A 25,877-nucleotide genomic window follows, 5' to 3' on the forward strand; every position below is an offset into this window, starting at 1 on the left:
GTATTTGGCCATGGCACACCATATCTTTTCATGTTATTAACTCTACACACTCATTTCTCCACTTTACTCATTTCTTATTATCTCAATTGTAGACTCTATTATCTTAACCATAAGCTTGATTATCTGAACTGTAGACTTAGTGAGTTTTATTAACCTCTCTGAAGCGCTGCTGGAGCTTCTGTATTAAAGTAGCGGGACGAGACTAAACTGAGCGACTGCAGCTTTCGCTCTGTCCTAGTTTCTCCTCTGTAAAGTAGGACAGAGGAGTTGGAGTTAGACACAGAGGAAGAAAGTGATTAAGAAAGAGAAATGGACTCTTTATGACTTTTGCTTACAGTGTGTTTCGCTGAGTTTCAGGAGACAGGACTTGGGGGAGGAGCTTCAGGGAAATGAAAAGATACAGAGTTGTGAAAATGTTCTGCTGAGTTTAAATAGAAGTTTATGGGAAATGACGGGTCATTGTGTACTTAAACTGCTTTAACATAAAATATCAACAACAGCTTATTATTAAAACTCTTCCACCTGAAGAGAGCCAAATATACATAAACTAAATATAACTGAACTTTCTCAGTATCTGTTTATGTCCCAAATTCTTTGCGTCATATAAACTCAACTGTAGACCTAATTTACTCAACTGTAGATAATTAAATATATAACCTCAACCATAGACTATTTTATAGACTTCATTCTCAACTATAGACCCTATTTCCTCAAATGTAGACCTTGTTTTCTCAACTGTAGACTCTATTACCTCAACTATAGACTTGTTTCTTAACTGTAGACCAACTTTATACCATTTTAACTCAACTGTAGACTCTATAATAGACTTGATTCTGATTCTGTAGACCCTATTATCTCAATTGTAGACTATTTTATGTCAACTGTAGACCCAATCTCTCAGCTGCAGACTCTATTACCTCAGCTGCAGACTCTATTACCTCAACTGTAGACCCAGTCTTTCAACTGTAGACCCTATTACCTCAACTGTAAACTCTGTTATAGACTTGATTCTCAACTGTAGACACAATTACCTCAAATGAAGAATATATTACCTCAACTGTAGACCATTTTGCCTCAACTATAGACTCTATTACCCCAACTGTACACAATTTTACCTCAACCGAAAACCTTTTTACCTCAACTATAGACTGTTTTCTTAACTGTAGACTATATTTCCTCAACCGTTGACCATATTACCTCAACCTCAATTTGATTTTCAACTGTAGACAATATTTCCTTAAGTGTAGACTCTATTACCTCAACTGTAGACTCTATTACCTCAACTGTAGACTCTATTACTTCAACTGTAGACTCTATTACCTCAACTGTAGACACTATTTCCTCAAATGTAAACCATTTTACCTCAACTATAGACCCTATTTCCTCAAATATAGACTCTATTACCTCAAATATAGACCCTATTTCCTCAACTGTAGTCTCTACTTTCTCATCTGTAGACCATTTTACCTTAACTGTAGACTATATTACCTCAACTGTAGACTATATTTCCTCGACTATAGACTATAATACCTCAACTGTAGACTATATTTCCTCAACTATAGACTATATTACCTCAACTATAGACCCTATTACCTCAACTATAGACCCTATTAACTCAACTATAGACCCTATTACCTCAACTATAGACCCTATTAACTCAACTATAGACTCTATTACCTCAACTATAGACCATATTACCTCAACTATAGACTCTATTTCCTGTATTTTCTAGACTTGATTCTCATCTGTAGACCATTTTACCTTAACTATAGACCATGTTACCTCAACTATAGACCCTATTAACTCAAATATAGACCCTATTACCTCAACTATAGACCCTATTAACTCAACTATAGACCCTATTAACTCAACTATAGACCCTATTACCTCAACTATAGACCCTATTAACTCAACTATAGACCCTATTACTGTGAAATATATTTGATCGACTGTAGACTCTATTTCCTCAACAGTGCACTTTATTATTCTCCAGCTGCTTATCCAGACCTATGTGTATGATGCTATTTTTTGATGAGTGTATATGTAGCATTTAATGAATTAAAAATAGGATAAATACATATAAATAAACTCCTACGCCAGATAAACGTGAGCAGGGCGGGTGAACAAGTTTGACTGGTGATAAATATATACCGTGCAGCTGAAAGTGCAGTGAGAGCAGGAAGAGGACGGGAAAGTTAGAGGAAGTTTATCTGCAGAGGGATTAGAGTCTGCAGCTGCCCACAGATTACTGCGTCTGTATCAGCCGGATTAAACTGACCACAGCAGAGCACATGTCCAGAGCCCAGCTCAGCCTGGACATCCATACACCGCCTCACTCTCTCTGTAACTCACTCTCTCTATAGCTCACTCTCTATATACCTCACTCTCTCTATAACTCACTCTCTCTATAACTCACTCTCTCTGTAACTCACTCTCTCTATAACTCACTCTCTATATACCTCACTCTCTCTATAACTCACTCTCTATAACTCACTCTCTATAACTCACTCTCTATACCTCACTCTCTCTATAATTCACTCTCTATATACCTCACTCTCTCTGTAACTCACTCTCTCTATAACTCACTCTCTCTATAACTCACTCTCTATAACTCACTCTCTTTATAACTCACTCTCTTTATAACTCACTCTTTCTATATATCACTCTCTATAACTCACTCTCTATAACTCACTCTCTATATCTCACTCTCTATAACTCACTCTCTATAACTCACTCTCTATAACTCACTCTCTTTATAACTCACTCTCTCTGTAACTCACTCTCTATAACTCACTCTCTATAACTCACTCTCTATATCTCACTCTCTATAACTCACTCTCTATAACTCACTCTCTTTATAACTCACTCTCTTTATAACTCACTCTTTCTATATATCACTCTCTATAACTCACTCTCTATAACTCACTCTCTATAACTCACTCTCTATATCTCACTCTCTATAACTCACTCTCTATAACTCACTCTCTATAACTCACTCTCTATATCTCACTCTCTATAACTCACTCTCTATATCTCACTCTCTATAACTCACTCTCTATAACTCACTCTCTATATCTCACTCTCTATAACTCACTCTCTATAACTCACTCTCTATAACTCACTCTCTATATCTCACTCTCTATAACTCACTCTCTATAACTCACTCTCTATAACTCACTCTCTATAACTCACTCTCTCTATATACCTCACTCTCTCTGTAACTCACTCTCTCTATACCTCACTCTCTCTATAACTCACTCTCTTTATAACTCACTCTTTCTATATCTCACTCTCTATAACTCACTCTCTATAACTCACTCTCTCTATAACTCACTCTCTCTATAACTCACTCTCTTTATAACTCACTCTCTTTATAACTCACTCTCTTTATAACTAACTCTCTTTATAACTCACTCTCTCTATAACTCACTCTCTCTATAACTCACTCTGTAACTCACCCCAGTTGTACACTATCAACTCAATTCTACACTCTGCAACTTTTTACCTTAACTATGTACCTTTATATGCCAAATTTATTTACACTATAAACTCAACTGTACACCCAATAACCACAACTGCTGTAAACTCCATTCATGCTAATAACTCAACTGTGCACCTCCTAACCCCTACTGTACACTCTATTCATGTTATTACCCCAACTTTACACCAAATAAGCCCAATTGTGCAACCTATCCATGGTATTAACTTGATTGTACACCTAATAACCTCAACTATACACCCTATTCATGCTGTTAACTCAGTTTTATACCCTATTCACTCTATTAACTTATATGTACTCCTTAACTGTTTACCCTATATACCCTTTTTTACTTGAACTGTATACCTCAGTTCCCTAGCTATACACCCTGTTCATGGTAATAACTCAACTGTACTTATTTTCTCAACTTTACACCCTATAAACACAACTGTACATCCTATTATCCATATTATCTCATATTTACACCCTACTGTCTCAACACTATTCATGGTATTAACTTAACTGTAGACTTAATAACCCCGACCATACACCCTATTCATGCTATTAACTCAACTGTACACCCTATTCATGCTATTAACTCAACTGTACACCCTATTCATGCTATTAACTCAAATGTAAACCTAATATCCCAAACTGCTGTACACCCTATTCACGCTATTAATTTGATGATTCACTCTGTTAACTTGAATATACACCCTTTTAGCTGAACTGTATACTGTCATGTCCCAATTTTACAACATATTCACATTATCAACTCAACTGTATATCCTATTACCTCAGTTTTATACCCTATTATTTGCACTGTATACCTTAATTCCCTAACTGAACATCCTATTATCCATATTATCTCACATTTACACCCTACTGTCTCAACTGTATACCTTATTATCCCAATTAAACACCTTATTCACTTCATTAACTCAACTGTACATCCTTCTACCTCATCTCCATACATTTATGTATCTTTTTTACACTATAAACTGAACTGTTTATAGTGTAAACAGTAAACCTCAACTGTACCTAATAGAGATCACCTCCACACCCTTTTCTCCACAGCACAGCTGACTTAACCTCTACATTTCCACACCTCGAATATCACCCCACACCCTCCCCACAAAGCATTGGCTTTAACGCGACCTTCTGCTAGCGTTCCGCTAACGTTTTGCTGCTTCCTGCAGATGTTGGGATGGTAAAGGCTGCAGTAAATCCCTGCAGACTCTAGCTGTGGAAAATCTTAGTGATGTGTTCCGGCTGGCATTCTATTGTAGTCTGCTGGAGCTCGGGGAACGGGGGAATCACTGCACCGGACCTGCTGAGTTATCCAAGAGCTCTCTCTGAGGCCCAGAGAACACAATACAACCGCACTCAGATCCCCAACTGGAGGTGGCAGGAGTTCATACTGGCTACTTTTGCTAGTTCTTATCTCAGAAACTGTATTTGTATTATTATGGGAGCACTTTACATATATATATATATATATATATATATATATATATATATATATATATATACATATATACATATTGCTAATAAATGGCCAATAATGTGGTAATAATACGGTAATAATATGGTAATATAATGGTAACAAGTTATATTTATCCATAAATTAAATACAAATATCCTACTTGTTACTGATTAATAAATATGTAACTGTGGAAGAAATAGCTCTGTAACAATTGGGTAACAATATGATAATATTATAATCTAACAGATTATATTTACACATCAATTTTAAATAAGAAGTTAGTAATTGTAGAGGTAGCAGCTCAGTAACAAGTACTTATAAACTTATAAACAAATCCTGTACAATAGAAAAACTCTTACTCTTCATTTCCTGGGAGGTCCTGATGAGTGCCAGTTTCATCATTATTTTATTAGGTTTTTTTTTTTTAAAGAAATTCTTCTTTTCAGATTAGCTGACCTTTATATTTGTTCCTTAACCCTATAAAATGCTGACACTAGGGGATTTTTTCACCCACACTATTTTTATTTTATGTGATTTTCATTTTGTTGCTGATGTTTGAGTTGTACGGGACTTTGGGTAGTTTTAGGCTGATGATCATTTATGTCATTAATGTGATGGTTGATCCTCTCCTCCCATCTATGTTATAACTATTACGTTAGTAATAGAGAGTAAGATATTTAATGGGTGTAATTTACCTGATGTTGATGCTGATGTGTTTGTATATATAAATCAGGCGCTCAGGACCAAAGACCAAGTTCCCAGCAGCATTATTTTTATTTTCTGCTTTTTTATAAGGTCGTCCATTGTACCTTTTTTATTTTATGTGATGTTGTATGTTGTAAAATTAAAGAAGGGTTCCAAAACTTGTTGTACAGTGTAAACCCAACGTTAGTGATGGTGTTACTGATTTTAATGTTAGTGTTGTAGGGTTAAAGTATTTATTTTATTCTTTACTTAGTTGAGTAGTTGTTTCTTCTCATAACCTGGATTAGAACATTACTCAAATATTCACTATTCACTGTATACCTGTCAACTGTGAAACATTTGAGTAATTTCTGAGTTTAATGAGTGAACGCACGTCACCTTACATGACCTGGATTAACACTGTGCTCAACTGGAAGAGCTGAGTCTGTGCCCTGACCATTCACTCTCTCTCTCCCTCTCTCTCTCTTTCTTTCTTTGTGCATGTGTGTGTGTGTGTGTGTGTGTGTGTGTGTGTGTAAGAGTGGGTTTCTTCATGAGGGTGACAGATGGACACTGGAGGTCAGGGTTGGCTCTGTGGCCACACACACACACACACAGACACACTGATTTTTCCTGTCTCTGTGTTTTTGGATGTGGCTGTGAACTTTAGCTTGGTGTTTATTTTTAAATAAGGTAGCACTTAAAAATTATGAGTTTCTTTTATTTGCATAAAGTTATCCAAAAGCAGTGTGTAAGACTGGTGGAGGAAAAAAATGCCAAGATCTCAATTCATTGTGATCCATGTGTGAAGATAATGATGATGATCTCATGCTCCCTGAACCCTGAACTCTTTTACTCTTTCTGAGAAATCCACATGAATCCTGGCATTGACCTCTTGGAATATTTCCGTCTACTTATTGATATTTTTACGCTTCCATTATGGTTGATTAGCAAAAACATGCTTTCTTAATTTTTTTTTTTAAGTTTTGCATTGAAACTATGATTCTATCAGACTAATGAAATTAGTAATTTTACACACTATCCTCTGTCTCCAGTATTTCATGTTAAATTAATATTAGAATTAGACGTTGAAGAAAAAAAAGTACAGATTTGTACTTATAAGAGTACAAAGCTTGTCACTGGAGCTGTACCTTATATTGAGGAACAACAGACAGAGTACCTTTCAAGTTTTTTGTGCCAGAAAATATTCTAATATTCTAAATCTGTATTTTCTGCTGTTAGGAAATACTTTGTACTTCAGAGGGAACAAATCTGACCCTGTAAAGACCAATATTACACCTTTCCAGGTACAATTATGAAAAGAGTACCTTTGAGTACAAAAAAGTACTCTTATCATACCTCTGTTTTTTAGTGTGTAACATCTCAACCATATAACAGTGTCTCGTTGTTCTTCTCGCCCTGCTGTAGGTATGAAGACCCCCCTGAGCCCCTCTGATCTAATGGAGAACAGTCCGCCGTATTTTCCTCTCCTCGGGTGCCCGGAGCAGGATGGCATTGGCAGCATTGGTGGGATTGGTGGCATTGGTGGCATGGGCGACGCCCACTCTCAGGAGAGGAAGAAGCTGCTGTTCTCTCTGTGCGAGGTCTGCAACATCCAGCTGAACTCGGCCGCCCAGGCCCAGACCCACTACAATGGGAAATCTCACCTCCGCAGAGTCAAGCAGCTCAACAACGGAGAGGTTCCTCAGCCCAGCGGACCTCCACCACTGCCCACCCTCAGCTCCACCCTCAGCTCCACCCTCAACACCACCCTCAGCGACAGCAGCACCACCAGCACAGGTAAGGGCCTTTGCATTGTTCTCGGAAGTTCACGCTGCTTCTCTGAAGGCTTTGCTTTGCTCTTGTTTCCCACTGTCGCCGAGCAGTGTTCTAATTAGTGTGCTGAGAGCTAGCAAGTGTTGTCTTGATTGTGTGTAACCTTTCACATTGTAAACTGGTATAATAACCTCAATATGACCCAAGAGATTGATTAAAGTTGCAAAAAAAAATTGTTGAAGCACACCAGATCGAACTATGTGATGGAGCATTCGCATTCATTCGATCTTGATCTTGGTATTGACTAGTGTTGGGCGATTTTCACAAAATAATAAGGTTAATTCGAATTACAGCTTTAATGTGATTTTGAAAAAAGTAGCGATTTTTACATCTTAACATACAGACATTGTATCTTTTTAATCTAAAATATCCGAAAACGCTACTTGTTTCTAACGTGTATATCTGTCTTACCTTGGTAACGGTGCCTCCCACAGACTAACCCGCGCATATTTTCTAAACATTGCACCAAGGACTGAGCTCATACTGAAAAAAGTTCCAGTACTTTCGACTCTAACACCTGTTGGGATAAAGCTTTTATTTAGCTATAAATAAGTCCAACCATTTCTAAAAACTGCAGCATCATAGCTCTCCGGTGAGGATCTGTGATTAATTGTGGAAAACAATAATAATCTCTCCTTCAAAGTTTCTTCTGTGACTCGTTCAGTGCATTATTTTTCAATTTTCAGCCACAAACCTGCGTTCTGAAGTATAATCCAGTGTTTTGAATCATTGATTCACTTAATGAGTCGACTCAACCCAAAGCGTCTGAACACCAAACACATTATATATGTATCATTTTTTTTTACAGGTAAACTAGTTTTGAACCATTTCTTTGTCATTGGTAGGTTGATTTTTAGTTGAGGGAAAAATCAATAATCTTTTTATTTGTAATTTGGGAGAAATGTTGTCTGTAGTTTATACAATAAAACAACAATGTTTATTTTACTCAAACATAAACCTATAAATAGCAAAATCAGAGAAACTGATTCAGAAACTGAAGTGCTCTCTTCATTTTTTGCAGAGCTGTACATTTCTGGCTGAGTTTCACTTTAAAAGTCAGGTTGCTGTAAAGTTGTACAGATGTATAGAGTTTACAGGACAGTACAGCGTCTCGCCACTGTTGTCCGGGTCGGTGAGGGTAGTTTTGCCCCGTTTATAATTCCTTTTTCCTCTTGCCTAATTAATTAATCAGGCAGTGCTGTTGTAGCTGGGCCCCGTCGCCCCCTGCAGGCCTGGAGGAATGGCCTGTGCTGGTGATCTCAGAGCTGTGAACTGACCTGTCCTCCGAGCACATTAGCATCCGTGACATTAACGTAGCCTGAGTTCACATTTGACTCACAAACTCGCCTCATCGCTCCTTCCGGCTCTTTCTGTGAGAGTGTGTAGTGTGTATATTGTGTGTGTGTGTGTGTGTAGTGTGTGTAGTGTGTTTTTTGTCCCTTTCCAGCACTCTGTTTAGCAGAATTTGCTGAGAGGGATTACGCATCTGCTCATGAACACGTAACCAACACAAAAACACTGTGTTCTCACAGAGACCCAGCCCTGCTTACTTAACACTACTACATCTGTACACATGATATTTTTATCATTATTATATCATTATATATTTAATAATGCTTTACTTTAAACACTGTGTTCAGATTAAACAAATCACTGTAAAGGTAATATCTGATTAAAGCAGTTATTAGTTATTAATTATTATAAATATACAGTATTTATTAGGCCTGTGTATGGGCAAGAATAAAGCATTTTACAATACAGAGATTATGATTAATATATAAGAATATAAGTCTTTCTACTGGATTTTAGATTTAAAACATTGCAATGAGGATTTATTATTTATTATTAGTGAAGTCAGGATGTATGATGTATTATCATAAACCCCACATCATCCCCAAATCCCCAACTCATTATAAAAGTACTCAGTAGGTTCAGGTTCAGGTTGGTTTGTCTGAAATAAAGAGTCCTATTCTTATGGCAGTACCTCTCTACAGGGACTACACAAGCTGTCAGTGTGCGTTTGCACATCTGTGTCAGTAATGGTTACTGTTTAAAGTAGCAGATACCCCTTAAAATTGATGAGTTTCTTTGATTTTACCAAATTAAAAACCTCTGAAATATAATCAAGAGGAAGATGGATGATCACAAAACATCAAACCACCAAACTGAACTGCTTGAATTTTTGCACCAGGAGTAAAGCAGCATAAAGTTATCCAAAAGCAGTGTGTAAGACTGGTGGAGGAGAAGAACTATGGAAGTAAAACAGTGTCACCAGACTTTGAATTTTAAAAGCACTTGAATTTTTAGCACTGAATTATTTTACATTGAATTATTGCATGTGATTTTTTTTTGCCTCTGAATTAAACACTTTAATTTTTCAGTATATCATTTTCACTTATTTTATTTTAATGTAAAAAAATTCAAAAGCAAAAATTCAAGTTTTAAAAATTCAATTAAAATAAATTCAGGTTGCTCAAATTCGACCTGTCAAATTCACTGCTAAAATACAACGCTCAAAATTCACTATCAACATCCGGGACACACAGGACGAGCAATCGATTCAGTCTTCAATTGAGCCAACAACCAGCCAATCACATCACGCTCCGAAGATCACGTGACAGGTAGCGCCTCACGGCTCAGAGCCGCTCAAGCGAGTCACAGCCCCCTCCGCTGCTCCTCTCGAGAAGGTGAGTGTAAAACAGCTGAAAACAGGGCATTTACCTCACCACTGTGGCCATGTAATATCACTTAAACGCTGTAGAAATCCTCACTTTAACCACGGTTTGCTCTGTGGTTTGTAAACATATTAAATTAAGATAGATATCCAGATATACCTTGTTAAACTAACTAACTAAATAAATAAAGCTCCTCTGTTCATTTCAGAAAGAGCTTCAAACACGAACACTAGATCAATTATTTATAAATACAGCCAGACTGTGTGGAAGATAATTACTACTGTAGAATCTGAGATAGTAACTTAGTTAGCTAAATTATAGCTAACTATCTTGCTAGTTAGCTGTGGGACTGTGCGATTATAGACACGATACTACCTAGTTAGCGGTTTGTTTAGCAATACCTTATTTACACTTTGCTGCAAAGTATGTTGCTTAGTGTACTGGCCACTGTCTAAATAAATATATTGAGCTATATTACACTTACTGTACCCCTCTCAGGCTGGTCCTCTCATTAAATAAAGGAGATTTATTACACTTACTGTATACCTCTCAGCCTCTCAGGCTGGTAACTAGGTCTAGATGTATGTGTGGGCATTATCTAATTTGTAATCAGTGCAATATTGATTAGTGATGTCTTTTATACATTTTTATTTATATTTAGGTCATGTTAATAAATGAGAATCAAATATTGCAACCCATGAGAGAGTATTATTAGTAATATTGATTAAATGTTTTATGTTAATAATAATTATCACATTTTGTAAATGCTGTCGCTAAAAGTGAATCTGATGTTTTTATTTAAGGTTGAAACGAAGTCAAAGAATACAAAGATCTGTCCATATTCTGAAGTCACCACTTGAAGATTTTATGCAGAATTATTTGGATTATGAATAGGAACCACATTATTTGCAACAGCTTTTATTATTTATACAAACAAGATGAACATGAAATGATGTGCCAGAATATAGAGAGGCTGCCTAAAACACACAAAAAAATACAGAACACATGTAAACAACTAAAGAAAAACAGAACATGGTACATGTAAATAAATCAAATAAACACTGCACAGACTGCATGAGATTGGATTTCTTTATTTGTTCTTTAAATGTTTGGAGAAAGGAAACCTGTGGAATACAAAATAAACTTGATAAATTACTGCATTTGATACATGGATATAATTAAACATTTTAAGAACATTACCTACCTTTTATTATCCTTTCTTTTTCTGCGAGAAAATATCCTGTTTAAGAAAATGAAGACAAGAAATATGACTGTGTTAAACTTGGTGTTGTTTGGATTCAGTATTTACTTCATTTATATTTATATAAAACATTTTTGCAATTATTATTGCATTGGTTTTGGCACAAACCAATTACTAATGCATTTCAGAAAATGAGAATATCATAATTTAACAGAAATTATACATTACACTACATGTACAGTGACATATTCCAAATCATTTTTACCTGGCTAAAAGTTCATTAAACCAGAATTACTGTCCTGACCTTAACCCAGTTTACTAGAATATGTAGTTTAAACTTAAAATAAAAAAAAGTTAAATGTGTCGCTTTAAACATAAGGTGACCGTTTACTGAACGATATTAAACACAAATATATATTTTTCACTTTTGAGATGCACTAGTAAACAGGACTAATCATGCTGTATTTTAATTACACAAGCATTTTAGGACTATTATTTACTGTTGATATCCTCAGTAAAAGCCTGAGTTGAATTGTTAACAAATGTATAAAATATATATTAAATATAAACATTAAAATTAATATCATAAAATAAATAATGGTCATATCTTAAATTGTCTCTGTTAAATTAGTTAGTAAAGAGACAAAAAGCAATTCTAATAAATCTCCTTTATTTAATGAGAGGACCGGCCTGAGAGGGGTACAGTAAGTGTAATATAGCTCAATATATTTATTTAGACAGTGGCCAGTACACTAAGCAACATACTTTGCAGCAAAGTGTAAATAAGGTATTGCTAAACAAACCGCTAACTAGGTAGTATCTTATCTATAATCACACAGTCCCACAGCTAACTAGCAAGATAGTTAGCTATAATTTAGCTAACTAAGTTACTATCTCAGATTCTACAGTAGTAATTATCTTCCACACAGTCTGGCTGTATTTATAAATAATTGATCTAGTGTTCGTGTTTGAAGCTCTTTCTGAAATGAACAGAGGAGCTTTATTTATTTATTTAGTTAGTTTAACAAGGTATATCTGGATATCTATCTTAATTTAATATGTTTACAAACCACAGAGCAGACCGTGGTTAAAGTGATGATTTCTGCAGCGTTTAAGTGATATTACATGGCCACAGTGGTGAGGTAAATGCCCTGTTTTCAGCTGTTTTACACTCACCTACTCGAGAGGAGCAGCGGAAGGGGCTGTGACTCGCGTTGAGCGGCTCTGAGCCGTGAGGCGCTACCTGTCACGTGATCTTCGGAGCGTGATGTGATTGGCTGGTTGTTGGCTCGATTGAAGACTGCTCATCCTGTGTGTCCCGGATGTTGATAGTGAATTTTGAGCGTTGTATTTTAGCAGTCGAATTTGACAGGTCGAATTTGAGCAACCTGAATTTATTTTAATTGAATTTTTTAAACTTGAATTTTTACTTTTGATTTTTTTTTTACATTAAAATAAAATAAGTGAAAATGATATACTGAAAAATTAAAGTGTTTAATTCAGAGGCAAAAAAAATCACATGCAATAATTCAATGTAAAATAATTCAGTGCTAAAAATTCAAGTGCTTTTAAAATTCAAAGTCTGGTGACACTGTTTTACTTCCATAAAGAACATGATGCCAAGATGCATGAAAAAATCTGTGATTAAAAACCACCAGGATTATTCCACCAAATATTGATTATTTCTGAACTCTTAAAACTTTATGAATATGAACTTGTTTTCTTTGCATTATTTGAGGTCTGAAAGCTCTGCATCTTTTTTGTTATTTCAGTCATTTCTCATTTTCTGTAAATAAATGCTCTAAATGAGAATATTTTTATTTGGAATTTGGGAGAAATGTTGTCTGTAGTTTATAGAATAAAACAACAATGTTCATTTTACTCAAACATAAACCTATAAATAACAAAATCAGAGAAACTGATTCAGAAACTGAAGTGCTCTCTTCATTTGTTTGATCACCAGGCCTGTAGAATATGTATGCAGTGTGAACTCCCACTTTATTACAGAATATCTCAGTATTTGACATGAGGGATGCAGATATATGTGCAGATGTGTCCATATACAGATGTTTTAAACAGTGTTGTGTGTGGGTGGGTTGGTGTCTGTTTAGTGATTTGACTCAGTAGTTGAGTAACCGAATTGATGTTTATTCACTGGATGACTTTAATGATAAAGTTTAAGAGTTTAAAAGACTAATTTACCAAATTTCCAAATCACCATCTCAGTTGATCAGGTTTAGATCAGAACATTGTTAATTAACAAGTTCATATTCATAAAGTTTTAAGAGTTCAGAAATAATCAATATTTGGTGGAATAATCCTGGTTGGTTTTTAATCACAGTTTTTTTTCATGCATCTTGGCATCATGTTCTCCTCCACCAGTCTTACACACTGCTTTTGGATAACTTTATGCTGCTTTACTCCTGGTGTAAAAATTCAAGCAGTTCAGTTTGGTGGTTTGATGGTTTGTGATCATTTGTCTTCCTCTTGATTATATCCTTTTTAAGTGCTCTCAATTTTTTTTCCAGAGCTTTATATGTGTAAGTAGTCCTGTCTCATGACTTTAATTCTTATTTTCTGAGGCTCCTGTATTGCTGATTATTATTCGGCTGCTGCTCTTCTGTGGTGTTAAATTGTGAGAGGGTGTTTGAGAAGCTGTGGGTGTTTATTACACTGAGGATATTATCATGCATTGCTGATTCAGATCACTCTGTTCCCTCGCTGACTGATTTACACCAACGTTAAAATAAAAAATGCATTAACAACTTTTGTTGTCATGTAATTTTCCCCCAACGAATGGCTGCCACTTCTGAAATGTGAGATATGCTGAATATGAATTTTTAATTCACAGTTCTTATTGAATCTCATATAAACTGCAGAGAGTGTTTTAAGCAGAATAAAATAAGGTACTGTAATTGGGAACATAAAACTCTTAAAAAATCTAAAAGTAGGTCATCAAGGCTTGATGATCCTTGGAAGTTAGTAGACTCTGTAAAAGTTGAACATGCTGAATGTGGATGGGTAAACGTCTATGTCTACAGTAAAAAAAACCTACCCTAGACCTCTTCGCTGCCTGTTTTTAAAACTAGTTTTAAACTCATTTGTATTCCTTGGATTTTGTTTTTTGACCCAAACTGAGATTTGTTCATGTTTTGGTAGTTTTTTCTTTGTTTTTTTTACTTTTAATCTGTTTTATTAATTAAATTTAATGGTTCTATTTTTACCTTGTCTTATTGTTTTAGTGTTTGTTTTATGTTTGTTATAATTATCTATGTACAGCACTTTCAGTTTCAGCTGTTGTTGTTTTTAAAGGTCTTTATGAATAAAAAAAATTGAGTTGAGTTGAGTTGAGTTAAAAAGTCTAATAGAAGCCTAATAGACATGCTAAAAGTGGGTAATCAACACTGGATGGGTCTAAAAGTAGACTGTTAAAAGTAGGTGTTCAAAACCAGTTGGGTCTTGTAAAAGTGTTTTTAAAGTTTAGTTTTAAAAGTGCATTGGCCTATTAAAAAGTGCTAAAAGTAAGTGGGTCTTATAGAAATGCCACAATATGGTTAAAACCAGTGAAAGTGCTAAATGTAGTTTCAGTCCTTTTCAGAATGAGCCGTTTAAGGGCTCTGTCACTTTTATGCAAGTATTTAAGCTGTTGCTGAAACACGAATAAGCTAGTTGATGTTTTTAACTGCAATAGAAACACATTAAAACTCATTATTTGAAAGTTGTCACATCTCCCTCATCTGCTGACTCACCACGGGCAGTAGTTACAGATCCCTCCCTCAGAAGAAGTCTGCTGGCTAATGCTGCTGTGTTCTGTCTGAGTTTCTCAACCAGCAGACTGATCTAATGGGCGGGGCTTTTTTGTGGGGGTTCACAGGTGAGGGGTGGGGTCAGGGTGGTTCTATCTGCAGGTTTCGTGTTTTTTTGTGATGTCACAATAAGGGAGGAGCATCCACACTCTGATTTTATCTGATTCGTAGGAAACGTATGGGTGGATTTTTTGGTTTTTGGAGTGTTTATAGTTTATAGGTTCAGTTCAGCAAGAAAGCTGTGAGTGGCAGCCTGTAGTGAACTGTGTGCCACTGGTTGGCAGGTGGCACTGAAGTGTTTGTAAGTAAAAGCTGAGGTTGGCGAGGGTGATGCCAGCCTGTGATGCCAACCTGTGATGCCAGCCTGATGAAAGAGGGTTTAGAGGAGAGTCAGACTGATCACAGTTCAGTTTACAGCTTAACCCCCGTCTTTAAACAGGTCCGGCACTGTTTGGGAGTCACTGGGGAAACAGTGAGTACCCGGCTGCTGCCAGGTGACGCAGTGCCAGGAGTGGCAGCAGTGGCAGCGGTGCCAGCAGCAGCGGCGGGTCAGCGCTGTATTAACTCTGCTCCAGTGGAAAAGTAGCACAGAGGCTTCAGACGTTAGACAAATGTTCTGCTTTGGTGAGAAAGAACTGTTTGTGTGTGTGTGTGTGTGTGTGTGTGTGTGTGTGTGTGTGTGTGTGTGTGTGTGATGAAGATACATTGTTGGACACTGAATAAAATGTCCTGAGTCTTCAGGTCAGTAAGTGTGGAGGGTTCATTCCATTATATCACTACTAACACACACACACACACACACACACCATTTTACGTTTTATATATATATATATATATATCTATAGGTGAGTTGTTAACTGTGCACCATGCAGCTTGATTTAGGGCGTGTCAGTGTGGCTTTGCTATCATAACAACGGGAAAAGTACACCTTGCGCGATTTGAAATGAATTGCAAACGGCATGTACTAATTCTCTTAATTAATCATGGAGTTCGTAGAGCTGTGGTGTTTGATGGAGTTGGGTGGAGAGTTCTGGTGTTTGATGGAGTTGGGTGGAGAGTTCTGGTGTTTGGTGGATAGTTTGGTGGGGAGTTCTGGTGTATGGTAGAAAGCTTTGGTGTTTGAAGGAGAGTTTGGTGGAGAATGATGTTGGATGTTGGGTATGATGGTGTTTGATAGAGAGTTTGGTGGGGAGTTCTGGTGTTTGGTAGAGAGTTCTGGTCTTTCATAGAGAGTTTGGTGGGGAGTTCTGGTGTTTGGTAGAGAGTTCTGGTCTTTCATAGAGAGTTTGGTGGGGAGTTCTGGTGTTTGATGGAGTTGGATGGAGAGTCCTGGTGTTTGATGGAGTTGGATGGAGAGTCCTGGTGTTTGGTGGATAGTTTAGTGGGAAGTTCTAATGTTTGGTAGAAAGCTTTGGTGTTTGAAGGAGAGTTTGGTGGAGAATGATGTTGGATTGGGTATGACGGTGTTTGATAGAGAGTTGGGTGGGGAGTTCTGGTGTTTGGTAGAAAGTTTTGGTGTTTGAAGGAGTTTGGTGGAGAATGATGTTGGATTGGGTATGATGGTGTTTGATAGAGAGTTGGGTGGGGAGTTCTGGTGTTTGGTAGAAAGCTTTGGTGTTTGAAGGAGAGTTTGGTGGAGAATGATGTTGGATTGGGTATGACGGTGTTTGATAGAGAGTTGGGTGGGGAGTTCTGGTGTTTGGTAGAAAGTTTTGGTGTTTGAAGGAGTTTGGTGGAGAATGATGTTGGATTGGGTATGATGGTGTTTGATAGAGAGTTCTGGTGTTTCACAGAGAGTTTGGCAGAGAGTTTTGGTGTTTGGTGGAGAGTTTGGTGGGGAATTCTGTTTTTTTAGGGTGATATTGCTGTTGGATTAAATATGATGGTGTTTGGTAGAGAGTTCTGGTGTTTGGTGTGGAATGATGTTGGATTGAGTATGATGGTTTTTGACGTGGAGTTCTGGTGTTTGGTAGAGAGTTCTGATATTTGATGGAGTTTGTTTGGGGAATTCTAGTGTTTGGTTGGGAATGATGTAGAACTGAGTATGATGGTGTTTGTTGTCCTCTACCAAACACCATTCCCCAACAAACGTAAATAACCTGTGGTTGCTGAATGCTGCTCTTGTACAGCGTTCTGTAATGTTTTCCCTTCATTCTCCTTCAGTTGTAGAACAGTTTCTGTATTTTTCTGTTCTGTAAATGTTGTGATTCATCACTTGGCTTTTCTAAAGTTGTTCTGGAACAGGTATGAGGTTTTTGGCAGTGTCAGATCGGCGGAGTGTGTTGGGGAATGTTGGGTTTGTGTAATTAGGCGAATGTGGGGCTGCAGTTTCTCCACCGGTCAGAATCTGGACAACATCTCAGGACAGTAATGTGTTACAGAGCTGCTGGTGGATTCCATTACAGAGAAGTTCCAGTGATCCCCATTAAACCAGAGCTGTCCAGAACTCTCACGCCTGGACTGAGTTCACAATAAACTCCAGAACTGTGGCGAGACGTTACAGTTACAGCCCAAAACTGACTCAGAGAGTTTAAACTGTAATAATAACCAACTTCTGCATCTAGTTTATTAAAATAAATCAAATAAATACAGTAAATGCTTATTATTGCTGTGATTTTAGGACTTTCTGTTAAAAGCTAAAAATACATTAATTCCTGAGCAAAACCTGCATTGCAAATTCTTCTAAAATCTGAAAGGCACACAGATACACAAATGTCAGTCAGTCATTTGGTAAACAACCAAATGCTAAAGCTAGGTTAGCTCAGTCATGTCAGTCAGTCATTTGGTAAACAACCAAATGCTAAAGCTAGGTTAGCTCAGCTACCATTACTATCCTAGCCCTGTACAGCTCTGAGTAAACTGAGAGTGAGCATGTATTATGTAATAATAAACAATTTATTAGAATTGATTTGTTATTTATGAGTAGAGAAGTAGGTAGTAAACTGAGTAAACTGATAGTGAATGTGGTGTACAGTGATGCGGAACACTTTATTTGAGTTAATTTATGTGAGTAGTGAGTAAAAATGAACTTAAACCTGCCGTTTATAGGCTCTCCCTGTCAGCTCTCTCCCTCATTCCCTGCATTGTACACAGCAGCACTTTAATTTTTGTAATTTTTAACGCATTTATTTATATAAATGTATAAATATTGGTTCAGCTCTACTTTACATGTTTTATATTTATTCTGGATTTATAGCGGTATAGAGTGTTATAGCACTATCGCTATAAATGGGTTTTTCCTGGTCTTTTAGTAAAGAAATAAATGCTAAAGTTACTATTCTAGTCCTGTACAGCTCTCCAGTTTCTTCCAGTATCAGTTGAAAAACAGACGTTGTGCTAAAAGTAGTAAACTAAGTAAACTGAGTAAAGTGAGTATGATAAGTGATAAGTGATGCTGAACACTTTACGAATTTGAGTAGAGATTAAAAATGAACATGTCGTTTTGTAGGCTCTCACTTTGAGCACTTATACATCTCTGTAAAAAAAAAAGATAGCACTTAAAAACGATGGATGATCACAAGCCATCAAACCACCAAACTGAACTGCTTGAATTTTTGCACCAGGAGTAAAGCAGCATAAAGTTATCCAAAAGCAGTGTGTAAGACTGGTGGAGGAGAACATGATGCCAAGATGCATGAAAAAAAACTGTGATTAAAAACCAGGATTATTCCACCAAATATTGATTATTTCTGAACTCTTAAAACTTTATGAATATGAACTTGTTTTCTTTGCATTATTTGAGGTCTGAAAGCTCTGCATCTTTTTTTGTTATTTCAGTCATTTCTCATTTTCTGTAAATAAATGCTCTAAATGAGAATATTTTTATTTGGAATTTGGGAGAAATGTTGTCTGTAGTTTATAGAATAAAACAACAATGTTCATTTTACTCAAACATAAACCTATAAATAGCAAAATCAGAGAAACTGATTTGATATAAATTCTATTTAAATATTTATTCTGGATTTATAGCAGTGTAGAGTGTGCTTTACTCTCTTGTTTCTGGCAGGTGTGTGAGTGTGTTTGTGATCAGGCGGTGCCGGTGGTTCTGTAACAGGGCCCGGTGGGTCGGACTCCGGCCCGGCTGATGCTCTGGAGTCTGTCCCCGGTACCGGCTGTAGTCTGAGCCGGTATATGTAATTACAGCTGGAGTGGTGGTGTCGGGTTGGGAAGTGGAGACGGCTGAGCCGAGTCCTGAAAGAGCCGCTGAAATAAATCCCCCCGTAACTAGCCCCGCCCCCTGCACACCTGCGCACCTGCCCACTCCAGTGTTTCATCTGAAATCAGGGGATTTAAGAGGAAATGGGGAATTTGTCCAGATTTACTGCAGTGATGACTTCTGATCTTCTGTGACGGCCGAGCTCTGAGGAGGATTTGATTGTATCCAGCCACAACAGAGCATCAGTACACTGAAAGAAATGATGCATAAAATTTACTTTAAAAAAGTTTCACAACTTTCTGCATTTGCTTTTTTTAAGTAAATTTAATTTCAGATAAATTTAAGTAACTTCAACTCAGTTTCAAGACTTAAATGTTACACAGAGTAAATAAGAGAACTGAACTTCAGTCAATCCTTTCTTTTATTAAACTTTACTTCATTTATTTTTACTGAATCAATCCTTTCTTTTAGTAAACTTTACTTCATTTATTTTTACTGAATCAATCCTTTCTTTTATTAAACTTTACTTCATTTATTTTTACTGAATCAATCCTTTCTTTTAGTAAACTTTACTTCATTTATTTTTACTGAATCAATCCTTTCTTTTAGTAAACTTTACTTCATTTATTTTTACTGAATCAATCCTTTCTTTTAGTAAACTTTACTTCCTTTATTTTTACTAAATCAATCCTTTCTTTTAGTAAACTTTACTTCATTTATTTTTACTGAATCAATCCTTTCTTTTAGTAAACTTTACTTCATTTATTTTTACTGAATCAATCCTTTCTTTTAGTAAACTTTACTTCCTTTATTTTTACTAAATCAATCCTTTCTTTTAGTAAACTTTACTTCATTTATTTTTACTGAATCAATCCTTTCTTTTAGTAACTTTACTTCATTTATTTTTACTGAATCAATCCTTTCTTTTAGTAAACTTTACTTCATTTCTGCATACAATATTACCTAATTACAATTACTTTATTTATACAATATTACTCAAATAATTTATGATACATAATATATTATAATTCCTGAAATTTTAATATTTTTTTTAGTTAAAACACACATATTACACTCTCAACACAACACATAGATGGCATGTTTAGTATACTAAAAGAATGTATTACATGCCATCCATGTGTTGATTCAGTGTAATATGTGTGTTTTAACTACAACATATTTAAATTTTAGGAATTATAATATATTATGTATCATAATTAACTATTTGAGTAATATTGTAATTCGAAAAGAAGAATTTTGTTCGTTAAAAATATCCTTAAATGCACTCACCTCAAAACAGACCATTATAAACAAATGATGAATGATGAAACTGGCACTCATCAAGGCCACCCCAGGAAAAAGAAAAAAAAACATTAATTAATTAGTCAATCTTTAATTTTAGTGGCACCCATTGCTGACATAGATGTGCAAATACACAAACCACACAAATGATCTTTATATAGGTAATTATAGTAGATAGTAGAGAAGTATTGCCAGTAGAATAGGACTCTCATAGAGACAGTTACTCTAACAAAATCAGGATAAACTCTTTATAATACTTTTAATTTCAGAAAAAACACTGATACAAAAACTAGAATGACCAATATTTCTATTCTTATAATTTATATAATGACTAAGAAGGTGACCAAGGTGTCCCAACACTTTTGTCCGCTGTTTTGTGCATGTATTAATGTGGTGTTGATGTGAAATCCAGTATGAATTTGATGTGGTGGGTGATGCTGTTGGCATGCTGTCCACTAGATGGCAGTGTTGGATCCTGTAGGGTTCAGCTCTTCTTCACGCCTGTATGAGATTCAGGTTCATCAGAGGTGAAGGTAATAATAATTTCAGTGATGTCGTTAAATTATCACTGAGTGTCCAATCACATGTTCAGACACGACCGAGCCAATCAGATCCATGATTCAATTTTTCCTGTTTTTGAATAATTCACTTTAATAATAGAGATTATTAATTTCAGGGTGTCTGAGGACGACTCACACTGAGCAGCTTTCTAATAAAACACCAGCAGAAACACATTCTCCTCAGATTATCAATCAATCAATCAATCAATCAATCAATCAATAAACCTTAATACAGTCTAGATATAGAGTATTTACAATAAACAGAGATTGAAAATAAAAATAATTTAAACAGAAACTGAAAAAATCAAGCAAGATAGGAACAATAAAAAGAGTAAAATGTACAATTAAAAAAAATATATATATATAAAAGAAATTATGTATTTTGAAGCACATAAAACACATTCAGTACAATAAATTACAAATAAAGGTAAATTGGGTTACTTAACATTCCATTACATGCATAATACATGTGTTTAAACATGTCATACATGCGTTAATCATGTGTTACACGTATCATACATGCGTTATACACTACTACTGTATGTGCAGATCAATAAACATTACCCTATCACCCTAAATATCAGAATAAATTTATAATCATTTATTGATCCTGAAAACTTTGATCTTCCTACTGGATGCAGATATTTATTAATGAGGGTCTGTCTGTGACCCACATATCTCACAGGGGTATAAAAACAAGAGAGTGTGTGTGTGTGTGTGTGTGTGTGTCGGGGAGAGAGAGAGAAAGAGATCTCTGGAACTGGAGCAGCGGTTATTATGTAAATGATGTATCCAGTGTTCTGGCTTAGTGCAGAACTGCACGCCCAATTTACCATCACACTCCCCATACACACACTCATCACACACTCCCCATACACACACTCATCACACACTCCCCATACACACACTCATCACACACTCCCCATACACACACTCATCACACACTCCCCATACACACACTCATCACACACTCCCCATACACACACTCATCACACACTCCCCATACACACACTCATCACACACTCCCCATACACACACTCATCACACACTCCCCATACACACACTCATCACACACTCCCCATACACACACTCATCACACACTCCCCATACACACACTCATCACACACTCCCCATACACACACTCATCACACACTCCCCATACACACACTCATCACACACTCCCCATACACACACTCATCACACACTCCCCATACACACACTCATCACACACTCCCCATACACACACTCATCACACACTACAAATACACACACTCATCACACACTCCCAATATACACACTCATCACACACTCCCCATACACACACTCATCACACACTCCCCATACACACACTCATCACACACTCCCCATACACACACTCATCACACACTCCCCATACACACACTCATCACACACTCCCCATACACACACTCATCACACACTACAAATACACACACTCATCACACACTCCCCATACACACACTCATCACACACTACAAATACACACACTCATCACACACTCCCCATACACACACTCATCACACACTACAAATACACACACTCATCACACACTCCCCATACACACACTCATCACACACTCCCCATACACACACTCATCACACACTCCCCATACACACACTCATCACACACTCCCCATACACACACTCATCACACACTCCCCATACACACACTCATCACACACTCCCCATACACACACTCATCACACACTCATCACACACTCCCCATACACACACTCATCACACACTCCCCATACACACACTCATCACACACTCATCACACACTCCCAGTACACACACTCATCACACACTACAAATACACATACTCATCACACACTCCCAATATACACACTCATCACACACTCCCCATACACACACTCATCACACACTCCCAATACACACACTCATCACACACTCCCTATACACACACTCATCACACACTCCCCATACACACACTCATCACACACTCCCAATATACACACTCATCACACACTCCCCATACACACACTCCCAGTACACACACTCATCACACACTACAAATACACACACTCATCACACACTCCCAATATACACACTCATCACACACTCCCCATACACACACTCATCACACACTCCCCATACACACACTCATCACACACTCCCCATACACACACTCCCCATACACACACTCATCACACACTCCCCATACACACACTCATCACACACTCCCCATACACACACTCATCACACACTCCCCATACACACACTCATCACACACTCCCCATACACACACTCCCAGTACACACACTCATCACACACTACAAATACACACACTCATCACACACTCCCAATATACACACTCATCACACACTCCCCATACACACACTCATCACACACTACAAATACACACACTCATCACACACTCCCAATACACACTTCCCCGTACACACACTCCCAATTCACACTTCCAGTACACACACTCATCACACACTCCCAGTACACACACTCATCACACACTCCCATTATACACACTCATCACACACTCCCAATACACACACTCATCACACACTCATCACGCTCTCCCACTATACACTTCCAGTACTAGGGCTGCTATTTTTCTAACTCTATATATATATACATACATATATATATATATATATTTACACACATGCTCATGTTTACAAGCACGTGCCCAACCATGTGGATGGAGGCCATGCATGTGGTTACCTCGTGTTTACTCCTGCCCCTCCCCCTCACTCTTCTCAGGCAGCAGCAGTCTGTCACTCACACAGACACAGAGACAGCGCTGTGTATCTACTTCTTGTGTCAAGAATCAAAAATCATTGCAACATGATGTGTTTGTTTTAATTGCTTTGAGGGACATTGCGATGAAGCTGACCAATCACTGAAGGGGGGAGGACCTTACTGAAAGGGAGAGAGTGAGAGATTTTCTGTCATTTTTTTCATTTCTTTGTGTTTTTATATCCTGTTTCTACTTCTTCTTTAACTTCTGTGTATATCACCTGTATGTTTTCAGTTGTGCTGATGGTGGGTGGTGGTGTATAGTATCTGTATAGGAGTATTATGGGATTGCGGTTCTGGGAACGTGGCCTATTCCTGGGTTTAATATCGCTCTGAATAATAGCTCTGCTTTTCTGTTTGATGTTGAAAAATGACTCCATATATTCTCTCTGCTAAACAAAAGCTTTTTTCTGCGTTTTTTTGAGACGTGTGCTCCGACTGCAGCGCCGGGTTCAGACTGTTCCTCTACAGAATCACATCTGAAGATCTTCCACAGAGAAAAGAGGAAAAACAGCGTTCTGTTGATCCGCTAATGCTCTGCAGCCGAGCGCCGTCCTCCCATTAAACAGCTTAAACACCCTGCCTTCAGCACTGCTGCACCCCAGCAGCTTATCACTGTTACACAGTAATGTTACATTATAATGTTACACAGTTATGTTACACAGTTATGTTACACAGTAATGTTACACAGTAATGTTACATTATAATGTTACACTTTAGTGTTACACAGTAATGTTACACAGTAATGTTACACAGTACTGTTACATTATAATGTTACACAGTAATGTTACACAGTAATGTTACACAGTAATGTTACATTATAATGTTACACTTTAGTGTTACACAGTAATGTTACACAGTAATGTTACATTATAATGTTACACTTTAGTGTTACACTTTAGTGTTACACAGTAATGTTACACAGTACTGTTACATTATAATGTTACACAGTAATGTTACACAGTAATGTTACACAGTAATGTTACACAGTAATGTTACATTATAATGTTACACAGTAATGTTACACAGTAGTGTTACATTATAATGTTACACAGTAATGTTACAAAGTAATGTTACATTATAATGTTACACTGTAGTGTTACACATTAGTGCTACACAGTAACGTTACATTATAATGTTACACAGTAATGTTACATTATAATGTTACACAGTAATGTTACACAGTAGTGTTACATTATAATGTTACACAGTAATGTTACACAGTAATGTTACATTATAATGTTACACAGTAATGTTACACAGTACTGTTACATTATAATGTTACACAGTAATGTTACACAGTAGTGTTACATTATAATGTTACACTGTAGTGTTACACATTAGTGCTACACAGTAACGTTACATTATAATGTTACACTGTAATGTTACACAGTAATGTTACACAGTAATGGTACACAGTAACGTTACATTATAATGTTACACAGTAATGTTACACAGTAATGTTACATTATAATGTTACACAGTAATGTTACACAGTACTGTTACATTATAATGTTACACAGTAATGTTACACAGTAGTGTTACATTATAATGTTACACTGTAGTGTTACACATTAGTGCTACACAGTAACGTTACATTATAATGTTACACTGTAATGTTACACAGTAATGTTACACAGTAATGGTACACAGTAACGTTACATTATAATGTTACACAGTAATGTTACACAGTAGTGTTACATTATAATGTTACACTGTAATGTTACACAGTTATGCTACACAGCAATGTTACACAGTAATGTTACATTATAATGTTACACAGTAGTGTTATACAGTAATGTTACATTATTATTTACATTATAATGTTTCACAGTAATGTTACAAAGTGATGTTACACAGTAACGTTACACAGTAATGTTATATGATAATGTTATATG

General features: G+C 36.6%; 1 protein-coding gene across 1 annotated transcript in view; it reads left to right on the top strand.

Annotated features, from left to right (window-relative positions):
- Window positions 1-25,877, top strand: part of znf385b (zinc finger protein 385B) — a 264,267-nt gene that overhangs the window by 47,673 nt on the left and 190,717 nt on the right. Inside the window, exon 2 of the mRNA XM_022664369.2 lies at window positions 7,077-7,448. Coding sequence (XP_022520090.2) covers window positions 7,079-7,448 — 370 coding nt within the window. The 5' untranslated portion in view covers window positions 7,077-7,078. The remainder of the gene's footprint in view (window positions 1-7,076; window positions 7,449-25,877) is intronic.

This window comes from Astyanax mexicanus, chromosome 11 (assembly GCF_023375975.1).
Source record: "Astyanax mexicanus isolate ESR-SI-001 chromosome 11, AstMex3_surface, whole genome shotgun sequence".
Lineage (NCBI taxonomy): Eukaryota > Metazoa > Chordata > Actinopteri > Characiformes > Acestrorhamphidae > Astyanax > Astyanax mexicanus.